Raw genomic sequence first — 23,563 nt, 5'->3', positions numbered from 1 at the left:
ATTGCATTTTTGAAATAAATAAAATTGCATTGTTGTAGGTACAAATTAAAATCACTTAAACAAAATTTAAATAAAATAGAATTAATTATTCCACATTATGGCTAGCCCACTTTCATCTTACTGCATGTACCCAATCATAATCTAGTTAACTACCCTACCGCCAAGCGATTTGGCGTTCCGTTATAATGCCAAAAGAGTATGGGTTTAATGGAAACTGCCATTCCCCTTCCAGGTTAGCCCGCTTCCACTTACCACCAGGTGTGATTGCAGTCAAGGGCTAACCTTGTATGATGTATCTGAAAAAAAGCTCGTTTCCCTGACCAGGTACGCTGAACGTGTAACATTGATACCTGTTACAGGACACGGTAGGGGTGGAGTACCGAATTAGCCCCGTTACAAAGTCGTGTGGAATTCGCACTGAAGCTCCATGAATATCCCTCTGTACATTTACCGAATCAAGTTAACGGTCTCACGTGGTAGTGATTCAATGTTTATAACACGCAGGTTTATTGTACTTACTTTATGTAGCGTCACCATGAGTTTAAATACTGTGGGACGAATCCGCAAAATCCTGATAAAATGTCATTCCATTAAACAGTATATTTATGTCTGTTATTCTAAATTAATATAAAGCCGCGACACGTTTGCCTCCTATCCGGGAGGTAGAGCTTGTCTATTTTGAAATGACGCGCCCCACCACCACATCTATGTCAACAAAATTATGTAGTGCGGCACGTCATTTCAAAATAGACAAGCTCTAGTGGGTTCTAACTTGGCCAACGTGGTAGAACACGGCCTAAAATCCTTTTCATTTTAAGAGAAGCCCTGCGGTCATTATAATGAGCCGGCGATAGGTTGATAATGGCAATGAGTGAGAACCCCAAAAATCTATCAATGTTTTCTCCTTGTAAGATTTAACTCATAGTTTAATATTTTAGTTTTTTTTTTAAATGTTTAATTTTTTTAAATTAAAGTTTATTTTATAGAATCGTCATTATTATTATAGGTATATGAAAATTAAATTTACTCCTAATGAAAATTTCTTCGAGTCTTGTCCTGTTTTTAAATAAATTAGACCACGTGATGGGTACCCTATCTTTATAGTTTGGTTCGTCCAACGTAGGCCGAATTCCTCGATGATTAGTCGCTGTACCGCATTGTTATGTTTAGGATGTCTGTGACGCGCGATGACGTCACGACTCGCGGCGTGATCTTATCATCATCACGAGTCTTATGGACCTCACGTCAAAGGTGACGAAAGATCTTTTCAAGATCTGTAGGTAATCCCATCTACGTAACATTAAGAATTGGGTACCTGTATGGCATGTTCAAGGTAAACGCGTCCCATCTCAGGCCACATGGTCACTTTCCATCAGGTATGATTGCGGTCAAGCGTTTGCCTTTAATGAATTAATAAATAAAAATCGGTCAAGCGTTGCACACGAAGGGTTTCGTACCAACGTATAAGAAATAACACTTTTTAGTTATTTTAAGTTTTAATGGTGGTCATTTTTAAATTTTGATTATTTGTTGTTATAAGCCGATACAAATACACGTTTTGTGAAAATGTCACCTCTCTACCTATTACGGTTCACGAGATAAGTACTGACAGACTGACGGACCGACGGACGGACTGCGAGCCAAGACACTTCATGTTACCATTGATAGAGGTCGAGGAGAAGTGAGATGATAGGAGATTATCGAATATCTAATAAATTTCCTCTAAGAATGTTTATTTAATAAATAGGTAGGAAAATGATTGAGCGGAAAACTTTTGTAAATAAACAGCGGTAGTTTTTCTGCGGTTTAGACCACTATCACACTGATACATGACAACATGAGCTTTTCTAATATCATCATTATTAACCCATTGCCGGCTCACTACTGAGCATGGGTCTCCTCTCAGCATAAAAAGAGCTTGGCTTAAAAGTGTATCACGTCGCGCTGGCAAAGAGCGGATTGGCTTCTTTGAGAATATTGACAGAAACTCTCAGGTCGGCAACGCATCGGTGGTTAATCTGGTGTTGCAAATGTTCATGTGCGGCGGTACTCGTTTAACATCAGATATCCCACCTGCTCGTTTGCTCGCTATTTTTATTTTTTTAATCCCGAGACCTTAGAATAAGAACCCAGCCCGAGGCCCAAGAAAGCGCTGGCTGAACGTCCTTAACGCAGACCTGAAAGTCAATAAACTGCGTAAATCGGATGTTCAAGACCGGAGCAAAGTGGGCAGCAAAATGTAGGAAAGCGAACGAAGCGTAAGAAGTGGAAACCAACGCTTTTATAGTGTGACACAGCCAAACGCTGGTCACGTAATAATAGGTGTAACATTACGTAATTGACGCCAATTACTCTCGGAGGAATAACCCACTGACACAGTTCCGCGCAAAAACTCACATTAACGAAATTACAAGGTTTCTGCACAGCCTAGAGAAACTTCATACAGTCGGTCGACGGAGACGCCTAACTAGTCGGAGCAATCCTGTTACAGGGGTGAGACAAAGGAGGGATTGTACCGAGCGGAGTCGGCAAAACAAATTAAATAGAAGTAAGTAAAAGCTTATAGGCGCATTGAGCGATTTTGGGATAGAAAAACTTACGCGTCACCGACATGCTATGTGAATAGTGCCCGGAATGCCGATAAATATAGTGGTTTTAATTAAAAAATCATGAAATTTTAATCTGTACTTTTCATGATAATTTAATGAGTATGTGTTTCATATTGTAATAAATTCTTTGTCATAATAATTTTTACTATAGGTTATTGCCTGAAATAAAATTTATTTATTTAATTTTTGAAAAAAAAAAAACAATTACTTATTTCGTAGTTTAATTAAGTTTTTACTTCTGTCCGCAGATCCCATAACTGCCATTTTTTTCTTAGTAGTGGATTAATCGTTCAGATATGTAAGTATTATGCCTCAGCCCTCAGGTACCTCCTACTGTAGGTATGTACATATACTGTGGTTTCTCATTGTTTACGAATCCGGTAATGAGGTAAGTAACTACTCTTTGGGGATAGCTTTGGCTTTGTTGTGTGGATGATGATACTGGTCAAGCCGGAACTACACCGAAATCATAGACCTTGAGGGTTCCGTAGGGTTTTAGAGTTCTGCAGTAAAATTAGGAACTCTTATAGTTTCATCCAGTCATTTTGGAAATTAACTGTAAGAGCTGTAATGTAAAGCTGAAATTAAATATATTTATAGAAACCTATCGTTGACAAAGGCATAACATTTTAACTTTGAAAAATCCAACGTATGAAATACTTGAGTCAAATTAAAATGGGTTTTCGTTCTCGAGTAAGCAGCATTGCTTTGTAAATACGTTTTTCAAAATCATAATTAGATCAATTTTATATAGTTTGTGAAAAAATGCTACCGTGTAAGAAATAATGACTGCCAAAGTTTTCAACAACTATCGGGATTCAATCATTACTAAGCTGTACTCTCTATTTATCACTACTCTGCACGGGTCTCTTCTAAGAACGAAAAGGACTTGGCTATTAGTCGACACTCTGGCTAAGCGCGAATTGGCAGACGTCACACACCTTTGACACATTATGGAGAACTTTCAGGCATGCGGGTGTTATTATTCTAAGCTCACGTGTGATATAATTTAATTGCAAATGCACATAACTCTGACTAAAAGTTAGAGGTAGGTACGTGCCCGAAATTGGACCCCGAGACCCCGAAAAGACCGACGTCATTTCCACTAGGCTATTACCGCTGCGGTCATGGTGATTAACATTTAGAAATCCCGGCAATCAACCATAAATACCAAAAATATCGTATCATAATACTTACTTATTATTATATTTTTTATATCCTTTTTATAACAATTTATCTTTACAATCGCGATTGTTGTGTGTTTGTAAATTATTCCGGATTTTACGCAATCGGGGAATCACTGTTTTTATTTTGGCTAAGTTCGAGCGTAACTACTAAATTCGTTCTGTGTGCCTTTGTTGGTTAAAGCTGTATGCACATTAGTTCGCACCGAATATGGCGCACCTAGCGCACGCAAGCGGTGATAGCCTAGTATAGGTCGTCAGTGGTCAATTCCGGGGACGCACATCTAACTCTTCGGATCTACGTGCGTTTTTAAGCAATTAATTAATATCACTTGCTTTAACAGTGAGGGAAAACATCATGAGGAAACCTGGATGCCTGAGAGTTCTCCCTAAAGATCTCAAAGGTGTGTGAAGTCTGATAATCCGCACTTGGCTAGTGTGGCTTCTCATTCTGATAGGAGACCCATGCGCAGTTGTGAGCCTTATTACGGCTTAGTATTTGTGTGTTTGTTTACGTCATAAGGTTACTGACATAGCCCAAACTATTAGCAAGCTGAAGTGGCAGTGGGCAGGTCATGCCTGTCGGAGAGGCTATGGCCGTAGGAGTCGGAAAGTCCTTGAGTGGAGACCACGTATAAGCAAGCGTAGTGTGGGATGCCCTCCAACACGATGGACCAACGATATAAAGAGGCTGGCGGAAAGTAGCTAGATGAGGAAGGCTAAGGTGGCGCTCTTTAGGGAAGGCCTATGTCCAACAGTGGACGTCCACAGGCTGACTATGATGATGATGACATGTTTGCGTGCGTATTGTGTCTGTTGTGCAATGTGCGTTCACCTTTGGTTAATTAACTAACTAGGATGTGGTTAGTGGGCTAACGGTAAATTAGTATTTAAATGAGACTTTTGTTATTATGATTTATGTGCTAAAACGGGTTTCTTTTATCATATCATTTAACGTGTGTTAAGTAATTAATGTGGGTAAACCCGTGTTGCTAAAAATGATCTAAATCCTGTTGGCAACAAAAATAATTCGTGAATCGAAGGTTTATTATTAGGTAACTTCTTAAGTAACTCAGATTTAAACCCGGTTAGAGTAGGTACATATTATTTGTTAACATTAATAATAAAACAGTTTACAATAAATATCATACCTATTGCGATACTTTTCGATACTGTGATGAAACTAACAATAAGTAAAAAGTAATTAAAGTAAAAGTATTATGATTTTTCATTATATTCCGACGTCTTTTCAAAATTTTGTAATACCTACTACTAGTAATACAGAAAAAACCTTAGGTTGTAATCCGTACTTTTCCATTGATAGTTGACAGATAGAGGTCATTGACTTTTCTATAATTACTTTGATTAATAAAATTATACTTATTTGACTATTTAGTTTTGTAACCATTTGTTGTGATAAGAACTGATAAGAAATTCGATGGAGACATCCATGATCGGAATGTTAGCTACGTGATTTATTGTTACTGTCTTTCTGTTAGTGTGCATGTGGCCTAATGCTACGACCGTAGCTCTGTAGAGGTGCTACGTTATTTCCGTTAATCCTCGAATTCGCTAAACTTGAAATGGGCATTATTGCTACTTTCACATCATTTTCATTTGGTGAAATTATAATTTTACAGTGATTTCAGGCGATTTTTTATGGAAATTGATTTTTCGTAGCGATGTAAGTGTTCTCGCTTGCAGCTTTTTAGCGTCTAGGTCAGGTCGATTACCGTGCGCACGCAAAATTTAAACTAAAAAGCAGAATTTTTAATAATAAGCTAACTTTGTGAGATTTCGCTTACTGGTTTTTCAAGGCTACTTTAAATAAAAAAGCATTAGATTTATATTCTTAAGTGTTACGTAAATTAAAAGGCTTTTCAATGATTTTTCACATGCTATCTGTGAAATATCTCTACATTACATTTACTAGACTATATTTTAAAGTAGCTATAAATAATATGCAATTCTTTTAAATCAGAATTAATATTATCCGTAAGCGTAACACATAAATTGAAACCGCAACATTAAATATTTATAATATTTATTAACCGTCTGTTTATGTTATGTAATATTATATTCTAGCGATAGGTAAATTGCACGCTCAAGAAAATTCTAATTGCTTTGGTCAGTTCCAATGGCAATAAGTAAACCCTATTTATTAGTTCTTGATTTAACAGTAAAGGAAAACAGCGTGAGGAAATCTGCGTGAATGTGCTCCATAATGTTCTCAAAGTTGTGTTAGTTAACCCCCGACCAAAAAAGAGGGGTGTTATAAGTTTGACGTGTGTACGTGTGTATCTGTGTATTTGTCTGTGGCATCGTAGCTCCTAAACTAATGAACCGATTTTAATTTAGTTTTTTTGTTTGAAAAGTGGCTTGATCTAGAGTGTTTTAGCCATAATTCAAGAAAATCGGTTCAGCCGTTTGAAAGTTATCAGCTCTTTTCTAGTTATTACTGTAACCTTTACTTGTCGGGGGTGTTATAAATTTTTAATTTATACTTGTTTCTAAAATGTGTATGCAAAATTTCAATGACTTTGGTAGTATAATATCCAAATGAGAATCAATTATCTTTGTATTCAAATTATCTTTGTGACGGAGAGTTCTCTGTTGAAAACGATTGCAAGTGGCATTAGGTAATTAAAGATTGTATTATGACAGATTAAACACACGTTTGCCGAAAGGTCGCGGGTTCAGGCCGGCCAACATCGACGGTTCCGGGAAACTGGCGAGCGGCTATCGGAGTCGTGAACTCTAGATTGTATCTCCTAAATACGCAACAATTACTTCACATCATCTTTAATACAACTAAATGGATATTTAAATTCTATAATGAAATACACTAAACATGGAGAACTCTACAGTTTTTTTTTTGGAGTCACCTTGGACAAAAAAGCTTGGATTTGACTCGCTCCAGCAATACACGGCGCTGCAATTGCTTGTATACATTACAGTATGGCATATTATTGTAAATTGAATATGTACTTTACCACGACACTTAGTGTCTTGCAATGCATGATTTCTAATTCTATTCTGAAGAAAGTTAAAAAAATAGATTATTGTTGTAATGAGGTTAAAATAAAACAAAATATGTATAAAAAAATTAAGTACAAATGTTTATTTCTCAGCAGATACTTAGTTTTAAAGTTAAAACTAATCACGTGATTCGATCACTTAAAGCTTCTTAAGCTGTTACAATTAAAGTAATAAATTATTATTTAATATTTTATACACTTGAGATTCAATGCCTTTGGCACTATCTAGACTAGTCCTTACAAAATTACCTAATTTACATTTTAATATTATACAAAAGTTGCACAAATTTACAATTTTCAAAAATATACAAATACACTCAGAGAGCTAGTTACAAAAAGTTGAGTCCAATATTTACAATAAATTACAATACTTAATTCAATATTTTAAATTAAAAGAATCGCTTGACTAGAAGCAAATACATAATGGAGTTGAAAATATTACCTAATTAAGTACATAACTAATACATAGACCTACCATAGTTATTTAAATAACCGTGCCTTTAATTTTATTGAAATGGCATACAGTAAAAATATTGATAGGCGAGTATGTAATACTTGATTTTAAGTTTCGAATGATTCTTAAGTATTATAAAGAAAAATACAGAAAGTTGATGATAATATATTATTTTCATGAATAGTTAAGTAAGAAATTTGATAAAGAAATTATTGTGCTCAATTTGAGGTAAAGTCTTTAGGCAGGCACAAAATTATTTATCCTTAACCTACTGGAAATTAGACGACAATATCACAATTTAGGAATTGCGTTTATCATCAAACGCCTTAAACTAAGAAACAATACTGAAAAGTGATGTCAATGACCTTAACCTAAAACGACTTAGGTAAACTAACTATAGGATAAGATGAAAGTAAGTTAAGAGAATTAAGTACAATATATTAATTAATAGGACGTAAGAAATAATGGAACATTAAGGCCAGTCAATTCACAACACCGTTTGGTCCCATTTTTACATTAAATACAATTAAACAAATAAATAACTTATGCATAATAGTAATACTGCTTAGTTTTCTTCAAATACAATTAAACTATAAGACACATTGATCAGTCATATGGAGTTTGTATCTACTATTACGTAGGTATCTATTCACAACTATGTCTCTCACATGGTGAAACACTTGTCTTCAATACAAAAACTTCATTTGAGTATACCTTCAAGGAATTTTCTTTGAAGTTGGATCAATTTGTATAGATTCTAACAAATTTGATTTCACTATCTTTAGTGAGTATTTTGTCATAGAAAAATATTCGATGTTCATATCTTGAAGGAACAAATTAGCTTTTTTACCTTCCCAGTTTCCATTTGGAAAAGGCTATCGATGTCTTGTCAGATTCTTCACAGAATTCTATAAAGGAGATCATTATTTTTGGGCCTTTTCTGAAAGTGCCGGCCAACGAAAAAAAATGGTACGGATCGTTAGAACTAGCCATTTGGAGTAATAGTTAATATGGCAGAAAAGTTGTAGGATTGCTCTGAACCAAGTTATACAAGGTCGAAGATTCGTAATTTTCATACATTTTATTGATTTCTAAAAGTGCTGGGAAACATAAAATAATGTTAGATATTGCTAGAACTAATGATTTGAAGCAATTGTCATTATGACGCGAAGGCTGTGGGGCCATTATATGCCGTGTTATACAAGTTATACAAAAAATGAATATACTTTGTATGATTAATTGTAACCGATTTTATGATTTTGTTACTGTTCTGATTGTTTTATACGAATTTGAATACACATACAATTATTTTGACTCCCACCAAGTGCTGGATCAACTGCAATGTGGACAAAATTCGTTTATACATACCTGGATTGTATGTGGCCTTGTAATACTAGGTGATCTCATCCAGCCATCTCCCCAACTTCTGCCACTGGGATATCTCCGGCAAGCTCTGTGATGAATGCACCATTTGGTTATAAGTACTGTTCACCATAGTAACTACGGGCTTGCTTCAGTCGATAGCTGCCCAAAGCAACCTGCGTCGATTCTTCTGTGAATCTAGGAAAGTCATTGAACGGAGGATGTCGGCTTCCATAGCCTAGAAATGAGCTCTTCTTCTATTATAATTATTGTGTGTGATAACAAGTTCTGCTGAACTGTTTTGCGCATTGACCAGTTCATGGATTTTGTCAAGGAAATCATGTCTGTAGTACACGTTATTGTCTATCAGAACATGATAGCTGTTTAGCGATGTTACCGCGATCCTGAAATAATCGATCACGTTACTCCCGGTCACTCTGATCTATCCTGAGCAAACGAAAATCTCTTTTAAAGCAATTGTTCATCACTTCCACCATCCAACGGCAAATGGTAACAAGCTTAGATTTATTGGTTTGGTCAGTAATTAGCTGGGTTTCATTTAAATGTTTTGTTTCTAGCATTTGTGTCACATAACCGCATGCCTCAAGACAGAAAGGCTATCTATAAAAGGCATGTGCAGACAGATACAGGCATGTACATATATCTTCAGAAAAGCACTAATTACTTTTTTCAGTGAAAATCATACCCTAACCACAAGTTCCGAAACCACTAAAAGCCTTTATATTGGTTGCGATGGAACAATAATCTACACGCTGCAGCAACTTCCAATGCCCAGATTTTAAATGATACCTTAAATGATATAGAAGATTTTTACTGGATTTTTATCTTAGTCCAAGGTTTTAGAGAAACCATAAACAATCTTGAGGTAATCTTCTTTCTTGAGGTGTGCGGTTATGTGGCACAAATGCCAGTAATAAAACATCAGTAAAAACCCAGCTAACTACTGACCAAGCCAATAAATCTAGACTTTTTACCATTTGCTGCTGGATAATGTAAATGATTAACGACCGCTTTGGAAGAGATTTTTGTTTACTCAGGGTTATTCAGGATTTGTAACCGGACATTAAGTAACATGATCGATTATTTCAGGATTTTGTCAGCATTGCTGAACGGCTATCATGTTCTGATAGACAACAACGTGCATGTACGTGATTTTCTTGACGTAATCCATGAACGGTCAATGAGCAAAACAGTTCAGCAGAACTTGTTATCACAAACAATATTTAATTATAATAGAAGGAGAGCTCATTTCCAGGCTATGGAAGCCAACCTCCTCCGTTCAATGACTTTCCTAGATTCACAGAAGAATTGACGCAGGTTGCTTTGGGCAGCTATCGACTGAAGCAAGCCCGTAGTTACTATGGTGAACAGTACGTATAACCAAATGGTGCATACATCACAGAGCTCGCCGGAGATATCCCAATTCCCAGTGGCAGAAGTTTGGGAGATGGCTGGATGAGATCACCTAGTATTACAAGGCCGCATACAATCCAGGTATGTATAAACGAATTTTGTCCACATTGCAGCTGATCCAGCACTTCGTGGGAGTCACAATAATTGTACGTGTATTCAAATTCGTATAAAACGATCAAAACAGTAACAAAATCATAAAATCGGTTACAATTAATTATACAAAGTATATTCATTTTTTGTATAACTTGTATAACACGGCATATAATGGCCCCACAGCCTTCGGTTCATAATGAAAATTGCTTCAAATCATTAGTTCTAGCAATATCTAACATTATTTTATGTTTCCCAGCACTTTTAGAAATCAATAAAATGTATGAAAATTACGAATCTTCGACCTTGTATAACTTGGTTCAGAGCAACCCTACAACTTTTCTGCCATATTAACTATTACTCCAAATGGCTAGTTTTAACGATCCGTACCATTTTTTTTCGTTGGCCGGCACTTTCAGAAAAGGCCCAAAAATGTATGGAGCTAGAATGATCTCCTTTGAGCAGCTCACCTTCTTCTTCTTTCGCAGATGCATTTAGATGGATTCCACCTCATAACTGGGTTCCGCTATAACAATACAAAATATCATTCGATCTCTATGTCCCAAGAAATCTAAAGTTCGGTATGGTATTAATTTGTATTGGTCTGATGGAAGGCTTCAACTGTGTTGGACTACCAATTTACCAGCGAAATTATCTCGCCAAGCGATTTTGCATTCTACAGAAACCGATATAGGACTTGAAATACAAATATACCAAATTGCTGCTTCTACTGCTTAATTCCCACCTTAGACTGCACCATCATTAACCTTCCATCGGATGAGAACGTGGAAATTAGTATTAATAAAAATGTTAAGAGAAATACAGAACAAAACAAAAACAATGAAAGCTTAAAGCCCTGAGTGTAACACTATCTCAATTTTATAATACAAATCTTCGAAAAGGTTCGTCAAAGAATATTTTCATATACAAATTGGTATTTAACTATAGTGACTGAGTAAGTTACATTCAAGGCTTTGATGTAAGACAAGGGATGTCTGCACTCAGCACGGCATTCAAACAAAAACACGATATAACAACGCTCGGAAGTATAAGTATGTATGTACAATATACAAAAACCGATGGTAACATGGAAGCATTACTTTTCAAAAATATATCTAAGTACAATCATAACTATTATTTCAAAAACATCCATGCATAAAATGTGTTTTATAAAAAATGAAAGAAAAATTGATTGATAAATAATAATTATTATTATTATTGAAAAAAATGAAAATGTAAAAAGCCAGTGGTGCTAATTCGTTATGTACAAACTTCATTATACTTTGACAGCATTGCTTGCAAAATTAACTCAACACTGGTTGGAAATATTATTCATCATACAAATTGACAAATAAATATCCAACATCAGTGATGACTTTACTTAACATAAATAAGTCTTTGCTCTAAAAATATGATAGGATTAAAAAGAAGAGCTATTCTTTCTGCAATTATTTGCAGAATAGGATGGTAACTATACTTTTTAGTCTTATCAATCGTTCAATTAAAGTTTAGTACAAGACAGAATCAGAACCACTTTAAAAAAACAAAAAACGGTGACATTAAAGTTAAAAATTTAAAAGCATGCGTGCTGAATACACCTACGTTAGTTTCACAGACATCCATCATCTTACGCACCTGTTTAAGACAATTCCGTCTTTCCTTCATGTTGGGACATTGACAGTTGCACTTACGAGGATTAAAGATCCTCGGGGAAGGGCATTCTCTGGTCGCGACGTCACAGCCACACCCACAGGTCAAGTGGACCTCCACGGGGTATGTTGCGCAGGTTTCCTTGAGCGTTTTCAGGTTTGATATTCGAACCTATGACAAAGAATACATTCTTATTAAATTCAAATTGTTATATTCGTCTATAATTTATCGTTCTGATAAAATTCAAATTGCAAACTTTGGCTATAATTAATAATGGTGTATCATTTAGTGTTTTATTAGTGGTTTTACCATTGAGAACATTTATTTTTTTGGTTTTGTGGTTTTGTATACCTAGTAATTAATGAATGTGGTGTAGTAGATTTTTTAACGATTGATTTTGAAAGCTTATAATTTTCGGTAATGAGAAAAATGTATCCTTTCTTTCAAAGTTTAAATCAATACAAAAGGTTGATACAATACTTGATTTAAATTTTAAATTATTGAAATTATTGAAATCTTTACTTTAAAATTAGTGTCAATTTCAATACAATATTATTATCTGAACGAATAATTTTCTTTTTATTATATTTAATTGAATTTAGGCTTGATTCATGAACAAAATCATATGAATCTATTGAATAATGATATTATCTAAACATCGCAATTACAATAGAAAACAAAACATTATACTGACCACCTGATGACTTGAGTCAGTGATGTGTGTGGGAATTATGTCATTATTATCATTCGTGCATTACGCAACCAATTACCGATAGAACAAGAGCTCATGCAAACCACATATTTACGATCAGCCGATGATTAAGCATAAAGATCAGTAAGATTTGCGCCAATTCAACGATATGATCCCATGGAAAAGTTTGACAAGCTTTAAGCATCTCATCGGCCAAATGATCCAGGGTCTGCGCATCTTTTACAGACTTTATAAGTGGACGTAGTGTGTCTAGTCAGTCACATCTATTAACTATTGGGAAGCTCTAAAGAAGATCTAAAACTATGAAGTCTAAATTTTAGAATTACTAAATAATGTTTTACCTACAGAAAATGGATGTTATCTAATCAAAAGTCTGCGGCTGGAAGAGACGGATTTACTATGATTCAAATATGTTAATGAACATTATCATAATCAAATAGAACGTGACATATTATCATTAATATTATCACTCGTTTTGCGCCTCAATGACGAATTGCGATCGCAAGCTATTCGTTACGTAATTAAATGCAAATAAAGTACGTTTAAATCGTAAAGAATATTATATATCTTGTGTAATACTTGGGCAAGGTTGTAGATTTACGAGTATGTGAATATTATGTTTTCATAATCTGTGATTAGGGTCAAACGTAAAGGGCGTACAGTGTCGATTCTTATGCGAGCAACTTAAATCCCTTTTAAAAATAAGAAACCAGTGTTAGTTATTGGTATAAAAATCTATTTTCATACAAATTAATCTACCTAAAAGCGTGATTTGCTACCTAATACTAGCCCAATTCTTGGAACATTTACATTGTAACTTCACTCGCTTAACACCTTTTAGAAAAAATTTTAATAAGAGCTAAATTGAATTTAACTAGATCTATAATGTATTTACGGTAATAATCGTACTAAGTTTAATTTTATAATCCCTTGTATTTTATATATTTTTATAGTAATCTCAATTAGTCTTACATTTGTACGCCGAATGGCTAATGTGCTGGACTACGTATCTTAGATTAATAAGATTGTTGTGTATCAACACACGTATTGCATGAATGACTTTATATCACGATATTTAATAGATAAGTATTTTGCCCAGCTGTATACCTACCTAGATTGCCTAGATAAGTGATATAATTCTAACTTAATTTTTTTTTTAAAGTGAAACTTTTTCATTAACTTTTCTAGTTTTTCATACTCAATAAGAAGTTAGATCAAAACTACTGTTCAGTTTTCACGTAAAAAAGGCTACAAGGAAAGTTTGATGTGTGAGCGAAAAGGGTCTGTTTCCGAGAATTGATAGATCTTACGGTGGTCTCTAGGACTAGGAGCTGATGAACAAGTATGTCAAGGATGCACTTGAATTGCCGAGTCGAGACAAACAGATAGCGTTTGTCCTTTGGCTTGATTACTTTGTCAAACATGCACGAGACGAATTTTATGGTGTGAATTTTATTCAGGGATTTATTTATGGTTATAAGGGCTGAGGTGTTTTAAATACCTACTGTTTCTTTCAAACTATACCGAAAGATTTGGCGCGGGGAAGAACACTTCCCCGGCATGTAAGATATTTTAAGCCTTATACAAGGTGTAACCAGAACACTAGTGCCAAATACTTAGGGTTCAATCCAATGCCAATAATAACTATTTACCTTATTTTGTAGTTTTAGTGATTTAGTTTTTTCAAACCTGCAATGTATAGCGTGCAAAACTCGGGTCAATGCCCCACCTACGACGTGGCATTGACCCCGAGTGGCCTATTTACGTAACGTTCGTTGACCTCTAGAGCCAGTCAGATGTTTTATTTGCAATATATTGTAAACTTTCAAAGAATTCAGGATTTAAAAAAAATTGTGGTACCTTATCACCTCATCAGTAATCATCAGTACTATCGGCTGTCTTTTTTGCTAGCGTTCTGGTTAAATCTTGTATTATGTCGGCTACAGTTTAAGCCTGTACGTCCTGACTAAGGGCCTCGCGGTCTAGTTCGGTTGTAGGCTCCTGACGCTGTGGGTGCCATACAGCTATAATCGTGGACTCCGTTAACTCAAAAGATTTTGAGCATTAACACCATAACACCATCGCTTATCGCTTAGCCTCTGTTGTCAGGTTCGCAAAGCCGGAACAATTTAAAACTTGCGTGTGAACATCGCAGCAGTAGGTACTTAGCAATTTTCAGTTTAGTGGTTTCTCGATGGTGAAGAGATAGGTATTGATAGGCTCACCGGTATGTGTTCGATGGTCTTGTTGATGCCGATGCACTTGGACCCGTCGGGCCCGTGGTCGCACAGCCCCACGCAGCGCCGCACCCACACCGCGCTCGGCTTCACCTGGGGAAATACGCACACGTCAGCACAGGTAGGGTTGGTACACCTAGGTAATCAATACATAGGTAAATATACAAAAAGACCCGCGAACCCATCGGATTTATTATCTACTAGAGGATGCCCGCGACTTCGTCCGGGTGGATTGCCTATGTTAATTACAGGGACGTAAGCTACCTAGGTACCAAATTTCATACAAATCGGTTAAGCGGATGGGTTTATAAGAATCCCGTAGAAACTCTTAGATTTTCCGGGATAAAAAGTAGCCTATGTCCGTCCCCGGGATATACACTGACCCTGTACCAAATTTCGTCAGAATCGGTTAAACTGTTGGGCCGTAAAAAGGTAGCAGGCAGACAGACAGACAGACACACTTTCGCATTAAGTATATTAAGTATGGAAAATGCATTATTAATATGTACAGCACGTTACTTAAAATAATTTAAATACAGTAGTTTCACCAAAGTCGTGTAGGTACTTATGTCTCTTTTATTGTTGATAATGTTACAATGAAACTTAAATCTAACCTTATTTAAGGCCCATCTATATAGGCATTTTATCCCGGAAAATCAAACAGTTCCCACGGGATCTTTAAAAACCTAAATCCACGAGGACGAAGTCGCGGGCATCCTCTAGTTATGAATAAAAGGAATTGTTATTTAAAAGCGTATCGGTTTTATTTGGTCATCAGCGAGGTGGCACGTGGCAGCCCTGGGATGGAACCATCGTTTCGGAAGCGGATTTTCTCACGCAATAATGACTGCCCTCACGGATGTAGGCGACATTGTGATTGTCCACGTACAAATAATATTCAAATATTTGACCCGAGGCACGTCAGCTAATTAGGTAAACTTAACTATTACACAAGTTACTCCAATCTATTTCGGGTCGATTTCTTAATGAAGCCTGTTATCCTAACGACAATATTTGCACGATTACTAAACCTACTTACAACGTAAAAATCTTCTACGTAGGTATGACTATCATTTTAAAGCTGGTGAGATAAAACCGTTATCTTTACTTACTTGCACTATTTCAATGATATCTATTGCTACGAATTTAATTTCTCGAAGGAAAATATAGAAAGACAGGTATAATATTATCCCAATCTATATTAAACCTATAAGCGAAATAACACTCTTTCAGTCACGAAATCAAACTTGAGAAGGCAAGTTCCTTTTAAGTCTAGAGCGTAGGCATTAGTTAAGAAACAGTTTTGAGAAAAGCCATCAGTAAAATGGGAGTTGGCAGGTTACATGAAAGTCCTATTTTTAAAATTAGAGCTATATTTTTATAATTAAGTCATATGTTTTTGTAATTATAATTTATACGGTTCATTCGTTTAGGAGCTACGATGCCACAGACAGATACACACGTCAAACTTATAACACCCCTCTTTTTGGGTCGGGGGTTAAAAAGCAGTTCACGTGTTAAATTGATGAATTGATTCATAGAATAAATACTGTAAGAGTGAACCGATTGTAAATGTTAGCTTAATTACTAAACTATGTAGTTTATTTACTACTAGGGGGAAATTTTCTACGTAACACCGAGTTATCAGTTAGGTATCAGTTATAAATTGAGAATATGACTTCATTACTGTAATATTAAGCTATTAAGTAACTTGGTAAATGACAAATGTTATCACTTATCTGCAGTACATTTCATTCAATTAATAAAAGAGTCACTTTCTGGGTTTCTTGTTCGAGTCATAAGTAGGCAATAATGTATTATGCATCTAATTAGTAAGTGTTTTCTATTTAATTGAAATTATTGTAATAAAATTTAATGCTAACCTTATCTAATTACTAAATCTAGCATTATCTAAATAATATTAAGTTAATTTATTTATTTTGTTTAAACAATACAATTAATACGAATTTAATAAGCGCACCTACTGGGTGGTCTACCTAACGCTACGCTTTCCGGTGTGAGATCGCCAATCTAACACCTTGGGACCCAACGTCTATTGATTTTCTAAACTATGTGCCCTGTCCATTGCTACTTCAGTTTCGCAACCCATTAAGCTATACCGGTTACTCTGGTACTCCGATGGATTTCCTCATTTCTGATTTGATCATAGAGAGAAACTCCAAGGGTCAGAGTATAGGGAAATACTGGCAATCAATACAAATGCTTGTTGGACAGAGGTCCAAACTTCGATTCCCATATAAACTTACAGAAGGTATCTAACTTGTTATAACGGTTAAAACACCTAGCCACCTTCTAAGAACGAGGTCTCAAGTTCGATTCCAGTACGGGTAAAGTTAAAAAGTTTTATGATTAGGTAAGTAGTAAACGAACTTACTTTCATGTAAGAGCTTTGAGGTTTAAGCTCTACGAAGACTTCTTTAGGTTCCCCGCACTTGGATCTACTGATGATTTCATTTCTTCTGTCTTCGTGTGCACCGCAGGACACTGCTGGCAAAAATGTTTGGGTTAAAGTAGGAAAATAATATCGATTAGGCCAAGGATCATTAGTCTTTCTATCTAGAAACCTAAATCTAATAAAAACGGTGTGACGAAACCGGCGGACAGATAAACTGGAGTCACCTTATCTGGTGACAGAAGGGCTGGCTCAATTCTTGATTAAAGAATCAGCCTGGCTGTCCAACGCGGAAACGCAGCTAACATTTTGGTACCATTCCAAATTAGCACGTAATTAATTAGATAAAGCTAGCCTTAAGTTTTATTGCAACATTTCGAATTTAAAAATCTTTAAAAAACAAAAGTTGTTTTTTTTAAATTCCATTACAAGTAGATAAGCCCTTGACTGCGATGTCTGCTGATGATAAGTGATTATGCAGTCTAAGATGAAAGCGGACAAACTTGGAAGGGGTATGGCAGTTTCATGAAATCCATACCTAGTCTACCCCTTTTTCGGTATCTATACTTTCTACATGGCATCGTACCGGAACACTAAATCGCTTGGTGGCACGGCTTTGCCGGTTGTGTAGTAACTAGCCACGGCCGTAGCCTCCCACCAGATCAAACCAGAGACAATTTAGAAGTGAAGAATTCTTAAATTGCCCCTGCCGGGGTATTGAACCTGGGACCTCCCACTTATAAGACAATAGCCCTCACTGCTCTACCAAGGAGGTCGACAAACTTAATAGGGTGCAAAAGGATGTTAGAGTCGTGAAAAGTAAAGATGTGACTATTAAACTAGTTAAATCACATCATGATAAACCCATCGCCGGCCCACTACTGAGCACAGGTCTCTTGTCAGAGTGAAAGCAGTTTAAGGCTATAGTCCGCCACTCTGGCCAAGTGTGGATTAAGTATGGAGAACTCAAAGGCCTGTGGGCTTCAACACGATGTTTTCCTTCACCGTTAAAACAATTGATATTTAATTGCTTAAAACACATACTAAATCCGAAAACTTAGAGGTACCAGGGATCGAACCCACAACCTCCCAAACGAGGGCAACGTCTTAACCACTGGGCTATCACAGCTCATAAGCTATTTAGTAAAACGAAATGGTCTCGATGTCGCAATAACTTGTCGCTTATCAAAGAATTTGACGCGGCTATGTTAAGTAGCACGCAAGTTGCATCAGCCACGCTACTCTACTTGACATCCTACTCATTTAGTAGTCAAATTAGTAGCAATTTTGCCTTATTACTTGCATCAGGATGACACCCTCATAAAATAACCACCCCTTCTACCACGTGGCAATGGGATGAAACATACAAAATACAACCCTAAGTCGTCCAGACTGAGTTCATTTTTCTCAATGAGTTTTTTTTCCGCCCTTTTTTAAACATAATGAAAACCTTTTCTGGTGTACCTTTCGATGAACAATTGAATGAACAATTTCTATATTGATAATTGTACCGATTTAAGCTGTATGTAGCCTTGTAAGGAAATAAAAGGATTCCAGGTTCAAAAAGTTAAGAATATTGGCTCTCGTTTGGTCTAATGATAAGGTAAACCTAGGGAAAGTTTATCTACAAGGGCAAATTGGGAAGGTAACTAAACCTACCCTACCTTACAAAGGCAAACTTGTGTCAGCAAAAAAAGCTTTCCAGTAGGTACGATATCGCTTAGAAAGTAGAAATTGATTAGGGGTATGGCCCTATGGGCTTAGTATGGCCATACCTCCTCCAAGGTCAGTCTTCCATACCATATTGATGCTGAATCGATTACGCAATGGGCTATTGATATGACAACCATTTTACTTCCTTGAAGTAAAAATTCCAGGAACACGAGGGGTTTAAGCATCCCCCAGACATGAGCCAATGTGGAAGTTAGATTTCAAAATTGGTCCTATCAGGAATCGAACCCGGGACCGACTTGTAAGATCACAGCGCTCACCGCGGGGCATCAGGGAGGTCAGGAAGGGTGAAATGAAAAGGCCTTAGGGTCAAATCCCACTTGTTGAACGTTCTTCGCAACCTCTCCTAACACAAGTCTTACACTAAGTTGAAGGGCATAAAGGCGACTTTACCTTGGCTGATTTACTTAATAAACAAATTGTAAGGGGTCCAAAAAATCCAAAAATCACACCTTTTTTGATTAAATCCGTTTCCTCCTTAGGGAACTTAGGGTTGGGTCGGAACGCGGCCACTGACACCACAAAAACCAGGAGCACTAATATTCTCTCCATTTTTTTCTCACTTCACTTTCTTCACTTAAAAAACTTTTTTTTGCACTTAAAAATTGTCCTTGAAAAAATTATCGGGTCACTTTTCTGTCTTTGAGAAATTACGAGTCATCAATTAAAGGTGAAGGTACACTGTGACGGACCACTTGTCTGTTAAGGTATACGTGTTACTCGTTTGACGGTCTAATGGTTTGTGGTTGGTGCCGCGCTGCTTTTCTATTATAAAGGTTTGAGTCAACGTGTGGGCTTGCCGGTCAAGCCCGCGGGTGACGTCACACGTGACGCGGCGTCGACGCGACGCGACGTCGCTGTTTGCACAGCTGATCCGCAACGTCACCGTGCATTCGCTGAAACCCGGTGGAATGTGTGCATACCTTTACTCAACAAGGATGTAGCCTTCGGTGGGAAGAAGCTATACTCAACTTTTTACCCTACCCTATAATTTTATTTATTCTGTTGCCCCGTTGGTCCAGTAGCTATAACTTATTCGTCTGCAGATCATGAGTGGCTGAGTACTTTCTCTCGTTATTGTCACATACTCTGTTTTAGCATGAATATCATAAAATCACACTGTCAAAAATTATTTTATATTAGCGGATATTCGGCGTGTTCTACTTCGCTAAAATAAGAAATGTGCCCAATGCATTGTTTTAGTGGTCTATCGCAACTGCTTTGGGGTACAACGGTTGGATGATTTCACAACGGCCATAGCTGGAAACATTTTTTTGTGTTTTATGTATTAGAATTGCAGAAATGTAACAAATCAAAACTTTGAGCTGCCCCCGCAAATCAAGGTTGGAACAAGCCTTCGCGGTGGTACAGCCCGCGGTCTGTAAATTGATTTTCCCTTCTGGGAACTGTTATTAATCGAATGATATAGCCTTCTGCTATACGTGTTGCTTATTGTCTCCAAGGCTTTACTTAACGGATGTACTGCATTTCTGAAACTTAGAAGGTTTAGCGCTGGGATTTACCGTTACCTTTCTTAAACTTCCTTTATTGGTTCATTGAATATTACGAATAGAACTCGTAGATTGCCGCAAGAAGCGGATATCCTCCTCAAAGGATCGTGCAGTCGAGCCCTAGTCAGGTGCTTCTAAAAAGCTTCTAAAATGGTTCTAATAATGTGGCAAATTAATTTTTTTATTTATTACGTAGGTCAGAAAAAACATTTTTTAGGAGATTTTCATTTTTCAGGAGCAATTTTGACATATTATTATGTTTAGTCAGATAGCTATGGTTTCTCTCTCTTCCTTTTGTCCAGTAAGTTGATTATTACGGGTTGTACCTACCTACTCATAGTAGGTACCTATACCAATAATACTGCAGCTATTATTCGCAATATCCAAGCAATAATAATAAGATATAAGTAATCAAGTATAAGTAGTTAGCAAGAATTCTTTCGATTAGATTTGTGACAATTGAAATATTTTAAGGGATTATCGAATTTTATCTCTTCGAGTATTTTTACTACTGACGGGGAACTACATGTACAATACATATAAAAAAATAACTGACTGACGTGTTGTCGCACTTGTGATTGCCGCCATATTTTGAACGGAAGCATCATCTCGGAAAACGATCTTTCAAAAGGCCTTCGAGAGTTCTGGAGTCTGGACTTTTGCTCAATCGGAGCGTGCGGACGTGTTATATTATTTTGTTAAATATTTTTTTGGTATTAAGATTTGTAAGGTCTGTACTTATATTTTTTCTGGTGTCTTTTTAGGATTCTGACCCGAAGATGCCAGCGGGGCTTATTGCTAAGCCTCCGGTACCCGTCAGTCTGTCAATCCGCCTGTCTGTCAGCAGGCTGTATCTCATGAACCGTAATAGGTAGGTACTTAGAGATGAAATTTTCACAGAGCATGTAATTTCTATTCCTAATTTTCTATTACAATTATCAAGGTACAGCTCAAAATACCGTTGGGTCTACAAAATTGAGTTTTTTTCATGTAGTTTTTCTTTGATTTTTTTTAAAAAAATATCTGTATGAAACCCGGTGGAACAGCTAGTCTTTCAATATAATATTTGTAACTTCCTGTTTAAATTGGAACATGAATGCCATTTGATTATTATAGATTATAATATTATCGTTCAAATGATAATAGAAATTGTCTATTACGTACACTAATATTATAAAGACGTTAAATTTATGAGTTTGGATGTAGGGATAATCTCCGGAAGTAATAATCCGATTCTGAAAATTCTTTAATTTTTTTTAAAATTCAGATATATATACCTAAGTTAGCCCTTGATTGCAATCTCACCTAGTGGTAAGTGATGATGCAGTCTAAGATCGAAGGAAGCGGGCTAACTTAGAAGGCGTATGGTAGTTTTTATCAAACCCATAGATAGGCCTTTGGTTTCTACACGGCATCGTACCGGAACGCTTGGAGGCAGGGTGGATAACTGACAAACGATCTACATTATAGATAGAGAGATAGATATAGCATAAAGGCTGAAAATAAATAATTATATCATGCGGACAAAGTCGCGAGCAAAAGAGTCAGATATAAAATAACTTTGAAATGACACTTTTGACGTGATATAAAACACAAGTGGTTATAAATGCCCCGTGCCGGCGCCTGCTTTGATAAGGTTATCAATTATCATTGTCAGCTATCATTGCAGGTTATCAAATTAGTAACTATTGAACTATTTGAGGTGGAATCCGATCAAAGTCCAACTAACCAAAACATACATCACTCGACGACAAAATTGGATGCGCTACCTTTTTTTTCTGAATCTCTACCTGGTTTTTATTTTATTTCTGTATTTTAAGTTTCGTTTTGTAAAGAAATGATTACTTAGTACGGAGAGTGTGTGCTCAGGAGTTTTTCGAATTTTCGATCTTGTTCCCCCTTCACCTTTTTACCACCCGTACCACAAGACTCTGGGTGAGTTTCCATTCTATATCGTCGACATTCAGTCCAACATTGATATTTTAAATATCTAACGTTGTAAGTAATTATACCTACCTGTACCTATTTACTTGCAAATTCTAAGCGTATGGTATCAGATCGTTTGAATATGAAATATTGTGTAATAAAGTAGGTTGTACCTATTAATACCAAATCGATAGAGAAAAATCCATAATGTGTGTCGGCCATCAATAATTTCGAGGTTGAGAAAGTCAGGTCAAGGTCGACTAAGAAATTCCAATAAACGGTTTTTGATCACCGCATCGATCGTCGATTAGTCATTTTGATCATTAAACTTTTGTCCGCTCGATTCCGGCTCCAAATTCTTTTCGTTTCGCAATCATTTATTGACGATTTTTCCTCTTCAAATTATCTAAAAGTAGTAAGTAGGTGCTAGGTGCTTTTTATAATGTTTTATTATTATTTATTTAAGTAACTAATGTCTATTATTTTACTTAGATTTACTTAAGTAGGTACATATTGACATTCAAATCAAGAGTGAATATAGGCATCTTTTAGGCAAGCGCGCGCTCCAACGGCAAGCTGCATCATCACTTGCCAGTAGATATTGTTGCAGCCAAGAGCTTGTTGATATATATTTTTTAAAGGTATTTTGTAATGAGCCCACTTCAATAATCGCTTACGAGTAAATTAACAAATATATAACAAATAATAAATAAATAACAAATAAGCATTAGATAGTTAGGGACCATATCTGCAGAATTAGTAATTATTATAGGTACCTTAGTAAAATAGGTACAACATTATAGGGGCCTTAATTTAGCCTAATTTGCATGTTGCAAAACACTATTATGCGCAATTGAATAATTAACTTACTAATTATACTTAATAATTATAACAAATGAATCGAGTTGGAATTATGTTTGATAATCTTCTAGTGACCCTAACTTCATGTAAAATTAGATGTTCTTGCGAAAGAAAGCATTCGACCAGTGAGTGTTTTTCACGACAAGTATAGCAAAAACCCGGCCAAGCGCGAGTCTGATAAGAACTGTAGCTACCTAAATAGGCCGGTTACAATCATTAAAATTTTTAGTTATTAACGGACATTACAGTCGCCCACTTTAAAGACCCCCACTAGGAGGACAAACGTCATCAAACGAGTCGCAGGGAGCCGCTGAATTCAGGCGGCGAAAGACCGTGGCGTGTGCTACGCAG

The 23,563-nt window shown here is 36.3% G+C and overlaps 1 protein-coding gene across 3 annotated transcripts; it reads right to left on the bottom strand.

Annotated features, from left to right (window-relative positions):
* Positions 1–6,908: 6,908 nt before the first annotated feature.
* Positions 6,909–19,643, bottom strand: LOC123865964. 3 transcript variants are annotated; one of them, XM_045907218.1, is made up of 6 exons: positions 19,367–19,643; positions 17,166–17,278; positions 14,759–14,863; positions 11,807–11,992; positions 10,628–10,697; positions 6,909–8,200 (listed from the first exon to the last, which is right to left on the bottom strand). In XM_045907218.1, the coding sequence occupies exons 1-5, from the start codon at positions 19,464–19,466 to the stop codon at positions 10,638–10,640; spliced, it is 564 nt and encodes a 187-aa protein (XP_045763174.1). In that variant the 5' UTR covers positions 19,467–19,643; the 3' UTR covers positions 6,909–8,200; positions 10,628–10,637. The 3 variants fall into 3 exon arrangements, with proteins under 3 accessions (XP_045763174.1, XP_045763176.1, XP_045763175.1); XM_045907220.1 differs by having other exon boundaries at positions 11,863–11,992; XM_045907219.1 differs by having other exon boundaries at positions 17,166–17,275.
* Between the last annotated feature and the right edge of the window lie 3,920 nt (positions 19,644–23,563).

The sequence above is a fragment of the Maniola jurtina genome, chromosome 6 (genome assembly GCF_905333055.1).
Source record: "Maniola jurtina chromosome 6, ilManJurt1.1, whole genome shotgun sequence".
NCBI lineage: Eukaryota > Metazoa > Arthropoda > Insecta > Lepidoptera > Nymphalidae > Maniola > Maniola jurtina.
The sequence above is the reverse complement of the archived record's forward strand: the minus strand, read 5'-3'. Positions and strand labels throughout refer to the sequence as shown.

Coding starts and splice junctions, on each gene's coding strand:
- LOC123865964 (XM_045907218.1), bottom strand. CDS start 19,466: ATGGAGAGAATATTAGTGCTCCTGGTTTTTGTGGTGTCAGTGGCCGCG. Junction 17,279..19,366: donor AACGGATTTAATCAAAAAAG/GTGTGATTTTTG, acceptor CATTTTTGCCAG/CAGTGTCCTGCGGTGCACAC. Junction 14,864..17,165: donor CTCAAAGCTCTTACATGAAA/GTAAGTTCGTTT, acceptor GTATTTCCCCAG/GTGAAGCCGAGCGCGGTGTG.